General features: G+C 36.4%; 1 protein-coding gene across 1 annotated transcript in view; it reads left to right on the top strand.

Annotated features, from left to right (window-relative positions):
- The window catches only part of LOC149528643 (zinc finger (CCCH-type) family protein), a 91,354-nt gene that overhangs the window by 21,269 nt on the left and 52,063 nt on the right, over positions 1-18,022 (top strand). Inside the window, exons 3-5 of the mRNA XM_089811227.1 lie at positions 11,185-11,277; positions 11,379-11,705; positions 11,932-12,004. Of these exons, the coding sequence (XP_089667353.1) occupies positions 11,185-11,277; positions 11,379-11,705; positions 11,932-12,004 (493 nt within the window). The remainder of the gene's footprint in view (positions 1-11,184; positions 11,278-11,378; positions 11,706-11,931; positions 12,005-18,022) is intronic.

The following is an 18,022-nucleotide window of genomic DNA, read 5'->3' as shown; positions in this document are numbered from 1 at the left end:
TTTGTTGAACTATAACTATCTAGGGGTTTTTACATTGTTGCTTAACCATGATACTATTATAGAGTAATTGGTAAAATACTTGCTTGTTATTAATAGTGATCAATAGATCAATACATACCATAGTTACACCGCCCTAGAGGATGGGGGGGGTGCCAGAATGAGGGTACAAGTTTTCGGGATAGGGGGCAGAGGGGCCTTAATTTGGGGATGGTGGAGGAACGGTGGTGGGGGACAGGGGGGTATTGTGTGTACTAAACATATGGTACTTAAAATGCTAGTAATGAAAAGATATACTGTAATATAAGATATAGTGATGTAAAAGAGTAAATACTTGAACATTGCACTGAATTAGAACATTGAACAAAAATAGTCAAATCAACACTGAGACATCCCCCATCCTTGGTGGAGGTGGTGGAATTTGGTGGCGTCATTGGGGACGGGGGGACAAAGTTCCCAAATCTTGTAACATCCTGATTTCTCGGGTCTAAATTAACATCTAACATACTCAAAGAATACAGTTATTACTTCGTTTCATAGGAAGACAATTATATCGTTCATGTTCATGTGAATAAGCTTTACTGTTAAAATTAGTTAGACAAAATTTCTTAACTTAAAAACTTGAAATACCATCAAATGAAATTATTACGGAAATTGATAACCACATACCTCAGAGAATTGAGATCGAAATCAAACTAGGGATGCTTCTGTAACCTTTGAGTTAGTCCTCAAATACACTATAACAATTTCATATGATGACTATGATCTTACAAACCGCTATCTTAAAATCAAAAGATAATTACAATTAAATACCACTATATTTTAAACTAGGGCATCACATACCACTGTATCAATTAGGGCATCATTTACCTTCAGTTCAATTAGGGCTTCTGATACGCTATATCACTTAGGGTTTCCGCTACCACGGATTTAATTAGGGCTTCTGCTACCACGGATTCAAATAGGGCTTCTGATACCACAGACTCAATTAGGGCTTCCAATACCACGGTCTCGATTAAGGCTTCCAATACCACGGATTCAATTTGGGCTTCCTATACCACGGACTCGATTAGGGCTTCCAATACCACGGATTCAATTAGGGCTTCCGATATTGCTGTATCATGTAGGGTTCCAGCTGTCACTTAATCAATTAGGGCTTCGGATTCCTTTCCTTCCGATTACTTAACTGTGACAATAACCCAAGATTAGAAAATATACTTATATTCGTTATTCATATAAATAGAAGTAAAATGATGGTAACAATGAAATAACTCAATTTAATCTTACCTCATAAATAAAAGTGATATTACCTGTTTCCGATAAGCAAATGAATGCATAGCTTATCTCTGTCTGACGCATCTCCGACATCTTGAGAGAGGTGAAACATTGTCAAGGGCTTAACCACCCAACCTCAGACCACAACATATCCCCACATGATCTCTAACGAGAAAGGCCCTCCCTACCCGGAATTGACAGGGAACATCTTACCATTCACCAGGCATTAAGATATATAACATGCCATATGACTTGGCAGCAGAAGATCACCATAACAGGGATATGCATGAGCTATTAATTAATTCATATTAAATGATAAATATTGAAATGTCATAATTGATATTGGTTCATATTAATGATGATTCCATTCTCACACCTCATCACCCACCTTCTTGGCTACACAGTCGGGTGAGTCCCAGGTATCCGGAATTCTCAGAACAGACGCTCTAACAATTATTCAAGAAGATTACATACAATCATTATTTCACATTTTGTGATTATATTCTTTAAAGATCTCAAAATTGACTGGAGCGTGCATGAGCTAAAGCATTATATATATATATAGTTTGCTGATATCTTTCTTGTATTTTCTTTTTACAGGTTCATCTGCGCCTCATCACTCTAATCAAGCCATCAAGCCGGTGATTCCTTGGTGCCATCAAATTAGCTTTACTAAATATTCTGCACCCTCTTCACCCTGTTCTGGCTTTTAGCCTGGTGAATTCCTTGGTGCTCGGGTTAATTAACTCTTCTCAGTTATCATACTTATATCTAATTGCAGGACAAATGTTCTTAGAGAAGATAGATTATTAAGATGAAATTCAGAAAGTTGCATATTATAACAATAACAGACTTATGTTTATTCATTATTATGGCAATTGACTGATCTCCAGCAGATGAAAATGATTTGAAAAATGATATAGACAGTTCTTTCATATCTATAATGGAAAGGCAGACTGAATATAAAAATCACTTGACTCTATCTTAGATCGATGTCTCAAAAAGAACTAGATAATTGCCAAGAATGGTGAGAAATCTTATACAACTGCTACAGGGACGATTGCATATACAAAACATGAAAGAATGAAAGTCGTTTCAATGAAATGCATTAAAAGGTCCTTACGTGACTCTGCTTTGTGAATATGTAACTCGGGTATGAAGGTATCCTCCAGCCTATGGCAAGACACTTAGCCGTATGCACAGTATTACTTGCTGTTGCTTCGTCAAATTACTTTTCTCACTAACTAAAAGGGGTTGAATATTAAATGGCTTGGAAGCCGTGAGTAGAATTGAACGCCAAAAGCTAGGAAATAAGGATGCCGAGTTATGTTTAAAGTTCTCATATTATAGACGTGAGCTAGTCCTTACAGCTTCCAACAGTTACAAGATCATACTTGAATTCTTTAATCAAATCGATTAGAATGAAAAGAGAAAGGAGGGAAAAATTAAAAAGGAAAAGAGAATGAAGAGTTTTTCAAATAATTAATATTATTAAATTGAAAAGAATAGGGTTATAATTCAAACGTTATTAAATTATAATCTTATAGGTACATATAAACATCATTTTATTAAATTATAAAATTATAATGGTGCCAAATCATTTTATATTTAAATGTATCTTTATAAATAATTATTAAAAACAATATAACGAAAGATAAATAAAATCCTTTAAGATACGTGTTGTATTTTAACTCAATTGTTTTAATTAAATTATTTATTTAAATAACTCATGCGGTTCCACAGATGTATCCTATTTCAAATTGCTAGGTCCTCTACCTGTCTGCCTAGAGATGGTGATGCTTTGCCTAATTCTTTTTTGACAATGCTTCCACCCCCTTCGACATGCTTCCTGCAAGGAATTTCTCCGTAATTAAATTATAAATTAGTTAATCATAAATAATCATAACAGTTAACCTTTCATCTTAATTCCATGAATTCACGATTTACGATCAACTAACATATCATCTTCACTTGAAATCATAACGACCAACTATCTTACCATTTTGCCAGATTTTATCAAATTAAACTACCGACTTCATGCAGACCTCAACGGCTATATTTCAAGCTAGGTCAAAAATTGGGATGTAACAAGTCCACAGTGCGTCCTTGTCTACGGGATGTGCAACAAAAAGTGGGGGGGGGGGGGGGACGCGTCCCCATGTTACAATGATATTTGCAAATTAGAAAATGATGTTTCCTTAAGAAACAATCATAAAGAATAGAAACATTCTATTCTAGCTAACATTTGACTAACAACTAACTAAATATTAGAAATATTCTAATATTTACAATAGATTACAAATAGATAACCATTAAATAATAATAGAAGCTATCTATTATCGTAATACCTTCCCTTAATGGTTAATCTATTCATGACACCAAGTTGTCCTTTGAATTTGACAAACTTATCAGGACTAAGAGGCTTGGTGAGAATGTTTGTAGTCCGATCTGCTGTAGGAACATACTGCAAGTCTATTAGCTCGTCTTCAACAAGCGATTGTATGTAGTGATAGTGAACATCCACATGCTTGGTTTGTTCATGGAAGACTGGATTCTGAGCTAACTTGATAACGCCTTTGTTACCAACAAACAAAGTGGTCGGTCCTGCTAGTGACATTTGCATGTCCCCAAGCATCCGGCGAAGCCAAACAACTTTACAACCTGCCTTAACTGTTCCTTTGTATTTAGCCTCAATTTGCCTATTGCTTCTTATTGGTCCATGTGATGACACCGGGTCCCAAACTGAACTCATATCCAAAAGTAGACTTTTTTTCGTCAACATAACCCACCCAATCTAAATCTGTGAACACACTGAGTTTGGGATTAAAACTCTGAGAATAAAGAAGTCTATAATTTGTAGTGCCCTTTACATAACGAAGCACATGCTTTGTGGCAATCCAATGATCAATCTTAAGAGCTGTCATAAAGCATGAGATGTAGCTGACTACGAAGCTAATATCAGGTTTAATAGCAGAGAGTTAGATGAGGCAACTTAGTATGATCAATTGGAGGAGAATCAAACTTCGCTAATAACCTCAGACCTTTCTACATGGGTGCAGATGCAGGCTTGCAATCCTGCATACGAAATTTGTCTAACAGAGCCCTGGCATATTTGGACCGAGAAATGAATAAACTAGAAGATTGTTGCCAAACCTCAACACTAGGCAATAATTGCATGAACCTGAGATCAATCATATCAAAAGACTGGCATAAACTCTGTTTGATTCCCTAAATCAAAGATGCCGAATTGCCAGTGATGATCAAATCATCCACATAAATGATCACTGAGGTGCTTATCAATTTTCATGTACCATGCCCTGTGGGCCTGCTTCAAGCCATAGAGAGCTTTCACTAACCTGAGAACCTAATGTTCTTCACCAACAACCTTGAAATCAGGAGGCTACGTCATGCAGACCTCTTCTTGTAGATCACCATTCAAGGAAAGCACTCTTGACGTCCATCTGATGGACCTTTTAGCCAAACTGTGTTGCCGTGGCTAGGACTAATCTGATAGTGCTCATCTTTGCCGTAGGAGCAAAGGTCTTCTCATAATCAATGCCTTGACCCTAGGAAAGCCCTTTGCAACTAAACGAGCTTTGTACTTATCCAAAGTACCATTAGACTTGTATTTGATTTTGTAAACCCATTTGAAGCCGATGGGTTTCTTCCTTAGTGGAAAATCTGAAAGGACCCAAGTGTGATTCTTCAATAAGCTTTGTTTTGTTCTGATTTTATGTCTTGTTCTGACTCAGGAATTCCTTTAGCCTCGGAGTGTGTCTGAGGTTCAAACACACTATGAATGTTGGCCATAAGAGCAAAATTGACTGACTTTGTAGGTTTGCTTTTTTTTTGTTTTGAGCAGTTCTTCCATCTATGAGCTCATCGTCTCGAAGATCAGCAAGTGTCTTAGCCCACCACTTAGGCCGGAGAGGAGAAGGACCAACATTAGCATCAAGAGATGCTCTATGATGAGGTTCCTTGTCAGAAGAATTTTGATCAAACTTAGGTAAAGCATCTACAAATTTGGGTGATCCTGTAAGAGAAGACGGAGGTGTCTGTGCATGAATCACTAGTAGAATTGGAGCTGCTGGAGCCCTCCCATCAGGTGGACCTAATGGAAGCCGAACTCCCAAATCATGAGCCTTCATAGGTTGATCTACTGGATTAGGAACAGGAGAAACAAGAACGAATGGTCCTCATTGCTCATCAAAGACTACATCATGACTGTATAGGAGAGGAGATGTCTTAGTGTCGATCAAGCGATAGGCTTTGTGAAGACTATTGTATCTAACAAGCATGAGTTTCGAATTCTTGGCATGTAACTTGGTGCGTGATGCATCAGGGATCCAAACATAGGAAAGAGAGCCAAAAACCTTCAAGTGACTAATTTTGGGCTTGCAACTTGACCTAGCCTCTTCCGAAGTCTAACCTTTGACCGCCACTGTGGGTGATCGGTTCAAAAGATAGACTGTAGTATTCGTTGCCTCTGTCCAAAACTTTTTTGGAACATGTTTGTGTTCGAGCATAGATCGAGCCATCTCGGTGATTGTTTTGTTCTGATGTTCAACTACACTGTTCTGCTATGGTGTTGGGGTGTGGTTAATTGGCACTTGATGCCATAAATATTACAAAAGCTAGAGAATTCAGTAGAACAAAATTCTCCCCATTATTTGTCCTAAGAGCAATAATAGATTTCCTAGACTCTTTTTCAACTAGAGTTTTAAACTTTTGAATTATATTAAACACATTTGATTTCATTAAAAAAAAAAACCCATATCTTTCTACTGAAATCATCAACAAACATCAAAAAATACGTGGACCTAAGAACAAAAGGAGTAGCCATAGGGCCGAAGATATGGCATGAACAAGCTGAAATACCTAAGAAGCGCACAATGTATCACCCACAGGAAAAGGTGTGCAATGTTGCTTCCCAGCGTGATATGCGTCACAAACTCCAAGTTGAGTCTGAATCTCTAATAAACTGAGGACAAACTCTTCTCGAGCAAGCTGAGAGTAATAATGCACTTTTAAGTGCCCATATCGCTGATGCCAAAGTGAGCTGATAGAAGGCCGCCGAACGACCATAGCTAGGTCCTGAGAATCACCAGAATCGACAAGTCTGAAAACACCATGATCCTTAAGGTCAACGGCATCAAGATACTGAGTATCCCTATCTGTGATGGTCCACTGAAGGTGATATCCAACTATGAAGAGTGTCACAACATTTGATTGAGTTCCATTTGTGGAACATAGTACATATTGAGGAAAATGAGATTCCTCCCAGTAGGCTGAATTTGAATGTTGCCCTTGTCGACAATAGTGTACTCTTCCCCTCCACAAAAAAAATTGAATCTGAAAAAAGACTGGTAGTCAGTGAACTAGTCTTTGCAATGGGTGAAATGACGAGGCACTTGAATCATTGTACCAGGTTGATGACTTCACATGATCTACAAGTCTTTTAGCCATAAAGACGTAAATGATAGATTATGTTTGCTTAGTGTGATCTGCATTGTTCGCTTTGGATTGCGAACCAGATTTTTTACTTGGGCAGCTAAATGTTTCCGACATTCAACCTTCATGTGAGCATACTTGTGGCAATAGTTGCATTGAATGTTTTTTTCTTAGAGCCTTGTGATGCTGGAGCAAATGACTTCTACTAAGAAGATTGTTGTGAATGAGACCTGCCTTTATCCCTTTGAAAGGATTTAGCAACAAAGACTTGCTTGGTGCAGGTGGAAGTGGAGTTGGAACTGCTATTGAATTGTTGTTTCCATTGATCTTGCTGAATTAGAAGTGTGCAAAGATCTATGAACTTCAGATCAACACTAGTAGAAGTGATGTTGAGAGTCTTGATAAAATGCTCGTAGGGCTTGGGTAAACTTTTCAAGGTTATTACCAAAATGTCCTCGTTCTCCATCTTTCGTCTAATGACAAGCAACTAATCTTAGATATCCTGAATCTTGTTCAGGTTTTCCTAGAGTGATTTCAGCTAATCCATGACAATAGAAAACAAAGAGTTCTTGAGAACGAAGGCCCTACTTTTGTTTGAAGTCTCATGTAGTTTCTTGAGATTGTCCCATATCTCGACACCTGTCTTGTCGGATGGAATTTGAGGGAGCTGATAATTGTCGTTGGAATAAAGTGCTTGTTATGTTTAGTACTTGTTAAAACTAGTTGGGTTGGGTAGTTAGGTGGTGAGGAAATGCGTCGATTGGTTTCCAACTTACCAACCCGTCTATAAATATTTGGAACATTGGTAATGTACTCGTGGTTTTTGGTATCAATAAAGAAAGATCATTTCCTTACCTATGTAGTACTATGGTATGAATGGTATCTATGAGGTTTTACTTCTTGTGTATCGATTGAACTATCCTATGTGGTTAACATAATTTTGTATTGTGAGACTTGGTTGATATTTCCACTCTACAATAATCAGCTATAGATAATTTGAGAAGCATCACCGCCTCTTGATTATTCTGATCCCATGTACTTTGATTAGTACCAGGTGCAGTTAAGCGTGTAATACCTAGAACAATCTGATCAGTATTCCAATATTCAAAGATTGTTAGCATTCATTGCTTCCATGTTCCATAATTCTGACCATTGAATTTCTAATTTCCCTCGAGTAGGATATTAGTCAAAGATGCCATAGCACGTTTTTCAGTGAAAAAACATGAAAATCAGTGAAGGCACGTACTTTGAGGCAAAATTTTGGAAGACCTAGAAAAAATGAAGAGGTACCCAGAAGAGAGCTTGAAAAACCCAAAAAGAATATGCTATTTGATTTTGGATCCGTTGGCTCTAAATTCGAGGCATGAAAATTGAGACACCCAGAATCTTAGACGTAGATTGTAGCCCTTGAATGTCGTCAATATAGATGCATGTTGGCAGAGGAGAGGCCACAAAAATGGAGGAGGAAAAGGCAGTGTACTGGAACCAAACAGAAGAATTAGGAACTTGAAAGGAAAACGACGACGCCCAACAACGAAGAGAACGACGCGCAGAAAAAACCTCATTTGGATTTGTCAAATCACAGCCCCAAAAAGGATGCATGGAAAAAAATTTCATTTTTCAAAAAAAGGAAAAATTACTTACAGAATTCTTCAAATTTTTTTTGAGTATTTGCTTTGATATGATATCACAAAGTAATTGGTAAAATGCTTGTTATTAACGGTGATCAATAGATCAATATATACAAATTAATAAACGATGTTTCCTTAGGAACGATCGTAAAGAATAGAAACATTCTATTCTAGCGAACAGTTAACTAACAACTAGCTAAATATTAGAAACATTCTAATATTTACAATAGATTACAAATAGATAACCATTAAATAATAATATAAGCTATCTATTATTGTAATAGATACTAGACTGTTACCAAGGAAGAACGCTCCCTCGCTTGTACTTCTTCTGTCATCAATATTGCCTATCAAATCTGCATCTGTATAGGCTCTAAGATTAAAGTTCTTTCCTCTTGGATACCATAGACCAAGATCAACAATGCCTTTTAGATACTTGAATATTCTTTTAACAGCTGCTTGCAAGATGTCAGGTCTTGTGGCTGTTAGTTGCACCGAACTACCAATCATAGATCTATATTGAGTTTGATTTACATCGGAGGATGCTTTTTGCTAATCTTGCATCTTGTAATCATAGGAGTGCTGATAGGATTACAATCTTCCATTCCAAATTTCTTCAACATTTCTTTGATATATTTACTTTGAGAAATGACTAATCCCCTAATTTGATTGCTCGATTTGTAGTCCGAGAAAGAAAGATAATTCTCCAAGTATGGAGATCTCAAATTCTTGTTGCATATTCATGGAACTTCTTTTACACATTTTGTCACTACCTCCTCCAAATATTATGTCATCCACATATACTACTCTTACCAAAAGTTTGTCATTTTCAGATTTAATGTAGATTTCTATCTGCCATTCCTCCTTTGAAACCTTGATCTTGAAGATACTTATCCAGTCTGTACTACCAAGCTCTTGGAGCTTGTTTTGGCCCATAAAATGCCTTTCTTAGTCTATACACTCTATCTTCCTTTTCTTAAAATAAACCCTTCAGGCAATTCAACATACACTTCCTCTTCGAAGTCTCAGCATTCCATCCATTTGGTAAACTTTGAAAGCTTTATGACTTGCAAATGCTAGAACATCTGGATTGCTTCCAATCTTGCAACTTACAGGGCATAATAAAACAATATTGTAATTAAAGATAGTTAGCATTGGGTTTTGGTAGTTAAGTAGCGAGGGGATGTGTTGGTTGGTCTCCCTTAACATCTGACCACTTTTCAAGAACTTTGGAACTTGAATGATGTACTTGTTATTTTTGGCAATCAATAAAGAATACTGTTTTGCTTCACAATTATTTGGTATGCTTAGTATTGGAAATGTCTTCGTATGTTGACACTGATAACATAGAATTCATATTGAGTGTACTGTGACCACTCTACAATAATAGTCACTAACTTATATTGGATAATGAATTTTGATACTGGTTGTGTCAAAACCTCTTATATTTGTATCAGAGGTTCTTTCATTGGTGCGACATTCATTTTTATTTAGTGGAAGTTTAGGTGTAAGCACGGATTTGTATATTTTTACCAATATAAATTCTATTATTTCTAAGTGCGATTTCTCTCCATCAAACTCTATCATTTCTGCCCTCGTATTCTCCATTCCCAGTTCAGAGTACCATTATTACTCAGAATGAACTATCATTATCATTGGAAATGTTATTGGTTGACAGCAGTAAAGATATCGCTCTAGCATTCTGTTGATATTCATTCCAGAGCTTATCCCCCCCCCCCCTTTCGCGCAATGACGTTTTCCCATATATATCCGATGGAAGGTGTCTTTGTAGGCTCTTCTCTTCATGATTGCATCTATCTGTAACACTAATCATGAGACATTGACTTATCTTAACCAATTACCGGCTGGAGCTGAGATTGACTTCTTTCCAATGGTCGATCTTAAGTGTTGATGTGGTCCTTCCAATATACTCGTTATGTAATTTCATATTTACAAGTTAGAAGAATTAAATATTCAAATATTACTTTAAGTCAAGTTATAGAAAATCTTGTGATATTTTCATTAACAACAGCATGCGAGTTTCCTTCAAACAATAGCCATGATATTTATTGTTTCCACTGTGAATTCAACCTTGGAAAAGTCGTACATGACTGTTGAAAATACATGCAATTCGTACTACAAATATTTCTTGACTATTTCCACCTAAAACCCCACAAATTCTTCTTGCAAAAAACTAGGTTCTGATCTTGAAGAAATTTTTGAATTTTGATTTTATGACTTGCCACTAAATAACATTGCATAAATCACGCAATAATGAAATCTTAAAAATGTGGAAGTATACATGGATAATTACAGCTTCAAATCAGTTCTACATTTTGATGTACACCAAAGACTTACAAAGCAACCTCCTCGACTGATGTTACTCGCAGCTGCACAGAGTTTCAATCTATTCAGTATCTTACAATATTTCTATCTCGCTTCTAATCTTTATCCTAATTTAGCTAAAAAATCTGGTCTTCCAAAAATCAGCTTTACTTACAGAAAGTATCCTTATCCTTTACTATGATGGAATTGCAGAAAAGTGTAAATTACTAATTCATATCTACAATTTGTTAGACTTATTTAACTAAATAGAAGATGTTCACTTTAGTCATGTAAAGTGAGCAAAAAATAACTTGAACCACTTGAACCTTTCCACACATTCACATCGAAGTTGTGCAGAAGTTCCTCTCCAAGCTAAAAGAACTTAAGCATGGTGAAGTGAGGCATAAAAGGATGTTTCCTAGGTCATTTGTTTATTTTATCAGGAAATAACATTTGTACTTACTGGAAAAGCATTGTGTCAAGTGATATTTATTTCTTTGTACAGGAATTGCCATATTCAAATGCTAAAAAGAAAAAGGGTGCAAGTGTTGGGTTCATTACATTCTCCAGTGAAGAGCATGTCATGTTAGCTACAGAGGTATGTCTACATATTCATGTGGCTCTAGTTTATACTTTGTAACTGTTTGCTTCTCTTGGATTTCTTCTTAACTAAGATTTCTAATGTCCTCCAAATGACAGAAATTGAATGGGCATACCATAAACAAACAGCAATTAAAGGTGGCAGATGTTCTTCCACGCCCATGGGAGAAGCAACAAGATAAACAAGTAGTTGAAGGAGACAGAAATCACCAACATATGGAAGATTCTGATCCGTCGAGCTCTCAAACACCAGAGACTGAGGAAGTTGGTGTGGGGAATACTGTAGATAACCAAAATTTGGTTACTGATGGACCAGTTGTAAAGACAAGGAGTGCCCGTGATGCTGTGACCCCTCTTGCAGATATGCCCTATGAAGAGCAACTAAATCACAAGAAAAATTCCGTTATGCAGATCCTTAGAAAACTGGTATGGTTTGTTGCTTTTCTACAAGATTTTTATTAAATGTTTATATGCACTTTTGTAAGTACTGTATGTGTCCAGAGGAATGTTCAAGAATTTGTACCGTTCTCTTATTAATTAACCTGTGTTTTATGACATGAGAAATTGCATGCAGTCACATTTCAAACGAATTCTGCAATATTGGCATATTGCTGTTCCTTTTCCAAGGCTAATTTTAGAACTTTCCATGCAGGTTCGGAATGCCCGCAAGGCATGTCCAAGTGAATTGGCACTCCCTGAATGGATTCTTTCTGCAAAGGACAGAGGTGGTGGTGCCTTTTTTTCCTTACAAAAAGTTGTGAAACTATTGCTCTTTTAGAAACTGATTGGAATTACTTATTTTAGTTTGGTTGGATATGGTGTTCATTGGGAAGAGAACTTTGAGAATGATTTAAAATCCAGAAAATCATTTTTTTTTGAGGATCCAATTTTCTTAATTACAAAATATCAACAGCTAAATATCCCATTTCACAGAAAGATTATTAAATTTGGCATTTTTAGTTGAATGTATTTTTCTTATAAATGATTTGAGAATGGTTAGAAATTGTTGGAGACTATCTTGATTTAACTGCCCATCTCAGGTGTGTGGTATTTTGGTGGTTCTTGAGGCATTCCTGTTAAGAAACTTGTGTTCTGAGGAAAGTACTGTTTTTTTCAATAGAATAATTTGCCAATTAAATATATAGCTTATAAGTGTTTTTCTCATCTATTCATTCATCAACAAGTATTTTTTTATAGATGATGAAACTTAGGGCTGACTGTTTAATGCTACTGCCACATTTGTGCATTCGCTTACTTCTTTCAGTTGTTTATTCTAATGGCATTTCAAACAGAAGAAGAAAAGTGAAGATTCAGTTTAAGGGCTTTCTTCTTCCATTTTCCTTACTTTTGAGGAAGAACAAAGTCAACTTAAATAGTGTTGTGGCTTTTTATAGGATACAACCAATCACTCAATCTCTCTTCTAAGTTCTATTTACAGGTCTCAGCAATCATTTGTAGTTTTCTATATAAATGGTATTATCCATAGTTGGAAAACTCACCAAAGGCAAAAACTCGCCAAGCCCCCCAAAAGTTTAATCGGAAAAAACTCGGCGATTTAAAAAAAAACTCGGGAACCTAAAAAACCGCTGAAATTTAATTAAAAATGCATTTATTTTGCAAAATTTAAAGAGAAGATGCATCTAATAAGTTAATTAAAGACAATACAAAATAAACAAACAGAGTTTAGATATATATATAAATGCATAGTGCGTACAAAATTGCATTCTCATGCGGGATGCTCATGGTAGGAAGCAAAATAGTAAATAGTTTCAATCTGTCAAACTAGAAGTAAATACTAAAAGTCTAAATACATCAATACAATGTCAATGACTCAATCACATCTTCCTCTTTCCACTTGCACTAGCAGGAAAGCGAGGGGTCTAGTCCTAGAAGGAGTGCCCCGCACTGGGATAGGGCGTGAGCTGCGTGACTGTGAATTCTGTGGCTGTGCCCCCTCGCTCGACGTCCCTACTGATTGGCTCGGCGTCCTAAAAGAGAATGCATCTCCTCCTAATGGTAATGCCTGATTCTTGCCTGAATCATTCTCGTTGTCGTCCTCGTCCTCATCCTCAATGTCATCCATAGTGAACTGAAAATCAGCGTCAGCCTCCCCCTCCATGGCCTGCCTCTCCAAATCAGCGATCTCATCTGGTGCAAACAATGGACCTGGCTCATGTGTTGTCCAATCAGAATAAGGATCTATCTCATCTAGATCAAGTGGACCAGGTAGTTCTAAGAGCTGTGCCTTTTTTATGCGCAACTTAAGATTATAGTGCACATAAACAAGGTCATTAAACCGTTTCTGAGTCATTCTGTTTCTTTTCTTTGTGTGGATGGACTCAAATAAGCTCCAATTGTGCTCACAATGGGATGAGCTACAAGGTTGGGATAGGACTCTGAGAGAAAATTTCCTTAAATTGGGGGTATTGCCACCCCAACTTGCCCACCAAGCATCTGCAAAACAAAATAAAAGAAGTTATAAAGCAATAAAAAAAAAATCAAAAGCACAACTTATCAATTATCAAAAGTTTTCAAGTTTGACGCTTTACCTGGTGCTTGAGTAAATCTTGCTCTCTTTGCTAGCATAGAAGAGAACAAAGGACCCCTCGATTCCACATAGATTTGTTGTTCAGTCACAATAAGGTTTCTCTCCTCTTCACTTGATATCATTCTCTCAATGCATTTAGAGAGACCTTCCATGACCTCTCCATTAGGATCTGAGTAGGAATCATCAACCCTAAAACAAATAGAAAATGATATCAAGTCTTACTACACAACCTTAAAAAGTAAAGTAAAATAAAGTCTTAGTGAAATCCCAACTTCAAGGACAATCAATTATCATGATTCATAGTACTTGAATTTGGGATTGAGGAAGTAGCCTGTTGCATGAATAGGTTGGTGAAGCATATTATTCCACCTCCTATCAATTATTTCCCAAATGGGGTCAAATCTGAGACTGTCCCCATGATAGTAACTTCTAACAGCCTCTTTTGCCCTATCCATGGCCTCATAAAGACCTCCCATTGGGGATTGTTGCCCATCACATATGCGCAAGACTAGAACCAGGGGCACAGACATCTACATTTGAAATTTGAAAAATACAAATTAGTTAATAACATAGTAAGTTATGAATTGATAATGAAACTTGAATAAACTAAAAATATAATGTTTTGATTTTTGAAGTTACCTCCACAATCTCCTTAGCCTTTGCAAAAACGCTATCATCAAGGACTATCCATGCCACAGCCTCTCCTTCGGGCTTCTTTGAGTAAGGTGAAGCAACCCAATCAGCACACACAAACATTTGCTTCAAAGCCAATATGTGTTCAATAATATTTTGCAATGTCAAGAAGACCGTTGCGAACCTTGTCATAGCAGGTCTCATCAAATCTTTGTCTTTAGTGACATTTCTCATCAAATTGAGAACCTATGGGTGATTATAGATATGTTTCGTGACTCGCCTAGCATCTTCCACAACTGGACTCGCCCAATCAAGTTTTCTTATGTCCTCCAAAAGAAGGTCAAGGACATGTGCTGCACAAGGTGACCAAAAAAGTGTGGGATGCCTCTCTTGGAGGATTCTACCTAAAAGATTAGCAAAAAATCAATAATCAGTAACAAACTTTCCATATTTAGTATTTACAAATTACATCAAATAAAAATTGAATAATACCATAGTATTACATTTATGATTGATATTGATTCGAATATAAAAAATAAAATTTACCTGCTGCCACATATACTGCTACATTATCCTTGATTATTTGCACCACATTCTCTATTCCCACCTCCATGACAACATTCTCCAACATTAAAGCCAATGTGGTTGCATTTTTCACTTTGTTGGAGGCATCGACAGATTTCCAAAACACCACATCATCTTTGCAAGCAACCAAGAAATTAATAATGGTTCTACTTCTTCCATCTGTCCACCCATCAGATAAAATGGTGCAGCCATACTTCTTCCACTCTTTCTTTTGGTCTTCTATCAATAATGTTGCCCTACCAACCGCGTTGTCAAGCAACCTACAAAATTTAGGTGTAATATTAAATAAAGTGTAAGTGTTAGTAAAAAATAGGAAATAAGTTATAACAATGAAGATTTAAAATATAACAATGAACTAAAGTGAATCACAATTATTTACAATTATTAAAATTTAAATAGTAAAATACTAACCTTCCACTCATATCCTTGCGATTAGGCGGCTTGTACCCTTTGCCTAATATTGTTATTGCATTGACCATATTGACCCAATAGGGACTATCAACGGCATTCATTGAGATATTGTTGAAAAATCAAAAATCAGATGCTGCAATATCAGTTTGCTCATGCACCTCCTTAAACCATGTAGTGCCCTCTAATGATGGCTGTGCTCCAGGTGTTGTCCTGGGCACAAAATAACCCCCTATCCTTGATGGGGATCCGGATGGTGATGAAGAAGTAGGAGATGTAGAAGAAGTGGAACCAGTAAAAGAGAAATTTTGTTTGCGGATCCGTGGGCCACAAAGAGATCCTGGTATGTTCTCAAGTGCTTCTTTTTCCTCTTGCATATCAAAAGGAGCTCCTTCAGATTCAGCTATGGCTGCCCTCATAGCTAATTTTGCCCTCCTCCTGTTCAATTTTTTCTCTTCAGCAGCTGCAAGTAGGGCATTGATGAATCTTTTTTCTTCATTAGTTACCTTGAGACAAGGATTTGAATCACGTTTCTTTATGCTTGCAAGGTGGTATTTGAGGCAGTTTATGCCTTTAGAAATAATTCTCTCACATGGAATGCATATCACTTTCCCAACATCATTTGGAGCTTCATAGGCAAACCGCCATGTCTTATCTCTTGCATTTTTAGGCCGAGTGCCTATATATCCAGAAGGGCATGGTGTTTGTGGCCACTCTTCTTGCGGATTTGTCATTTTTTTTAATGCTTGACCGTTGCCCTACACATAAATTTATTGAAAAATGAATAAACAAAGTTAGAACTTAGAAGCTAGGGTTTCAAATGATTCAAACTTCAAACTTTAACCATATCCTTAGCAAACAACAAACTTCAACCATATCCTTAGAAGCTATAGGGTTTCAAATGATTCAAAATGATTCAAACTTCAAACTTCAACCATATCCTTAGAAGCTAGGGTTTCAAATGATTCAAAAAGATTTTAAATGATTTGAAAACATTTACAAACAACAACAAAAACAAAAGAACATTTTGTTATAAAACTATAAAAAGTTTTCAAACTATGATAAGATGAACATACCTGGAAAGAAATTTGTCTTCTAAAATCGGTTAGAATCCTCTACAATCCACTCAAATCCGCCTTGAATCACTTGCAATCAGCCAAGAATGCCTCCAAACCTTCTTCTCTTCACTCCTCAAGGCTCTAAATAATGCAAATACAAGAAAGAATGAGAAAAAACACACTCACTACCGCTTTAACCCGTCACAGGTTGCGGGCAAAACCTTCATCAGTAAATCGCGAGTTTTTAATAAAAACTTTAATAAAAACTCGCCGAGTTTTTGTCGATTACTCACCGATTACTTGGTGAGTTTTTACCAGACTGTCGAGTTTTTAAATCGGCGAGTTAACTGGTGAAAAACTCGCCGAGCTAGGGAACTCGGCGAGTTTTCCATCTATGGTATTATCCATTAAATTTTTCTAGGTTTGATCTAGTTTGCAGGTTGTGACATTATGGCATAAAGTAGCCTCCGTATTCTCTTTTAACATAATTGGTTATGGACATTTAGTTTCTCCCCATAAGTATATGGGTGAGCTATGATGCGAAGTACAAAGTCATATATAGACAGCTAAATCACAAGAAATTGACTATATTTGGATACATCTTAAATATATTTAAAACAAAATTAAAATATTAACAACAAATGAACACTTGGACCAGAAATTATATGGAAAAGGTTCAATAACACAATCTAAGAAGATTTTAGAACCGATAATCTTTGGTACTAGAGACATTGGGTTACCAAAATAATCATGAATGAGCTTTATCTACAATTTCATATAGAAGCACACTGATCTGAAATAATCTTTTTTTTTTCCAAGCTGAGGGAACCAACCAGCGCAGTACACTACAACACTTTGTAAAAATGTATCTTTAAAGTCATTTAACCTGTAAATCCAATGTAATTAAAAACTAAATTGCCAGTATGGATTTGGGCTCAAAATTCCTTCAATTTTTTTTGGGGTGGATTTGAATTTTGTTTCAATTTGTCCTTACAAAAACATATGTATATGTATATGGAACAACAAATTAGTTCATACAACACTATGCTAATAGTAAAGCAACATATCAAAATACACCACCATATCAATGTTTCAATTCAAAAAAATTTATGTCAACATTAATAATCAGCCATCCCTAATCAAATATCATAAAAAATCGTCAAACATATCATTTTCTCTCATATGTGGCAAATTAGAAGCACAAATAGTGCCATTGGCATCAATATTAGCAATGTTAGCCTCAAGAGCAGCCCTGGTATTACTAAGTAGCTTGTAATCATCATCAATTGCAAGCGCATCAAGGTGGGCAATCAAATCTTTCAACTCTGCACGCTCTGGTTCAATATCCAAGTGCTTTGCCTCCCCATTTTTGTAGGTATTGTCTTTGTTTGGTAGGAGCCTCAAGTTTGGATGCACATAGACCAAGACTTCCGCATTCTTGGAATGCAGTCTATTGTGTTTTATTGAGTGGATGAAGGAGCATGTACTCTAGCTCCCTCATGGATGACGAT

The sequence above is a fragment of the Cupressus sempervirens genome, chromosome 11 (assembly GCF_028749045.1).
Source record: "Cupressus sempervirens isolate cs-2001-9-10 chromosome 11, ASM2874904v1, whole genome shotgun sequence".
NCBI classification, from domain to species: Eukaryota; Viridiplantae; Streptophyta; class Pinopsida; order Cupressales; family Cupressaceae; genus Cupressus; species Cupressus sempervirens.
The sequence above is the reverse complement of the archived record's forward strand: the minus strand, read 5'-3'. Positions and strand labels throughout refer to the sequence as shown.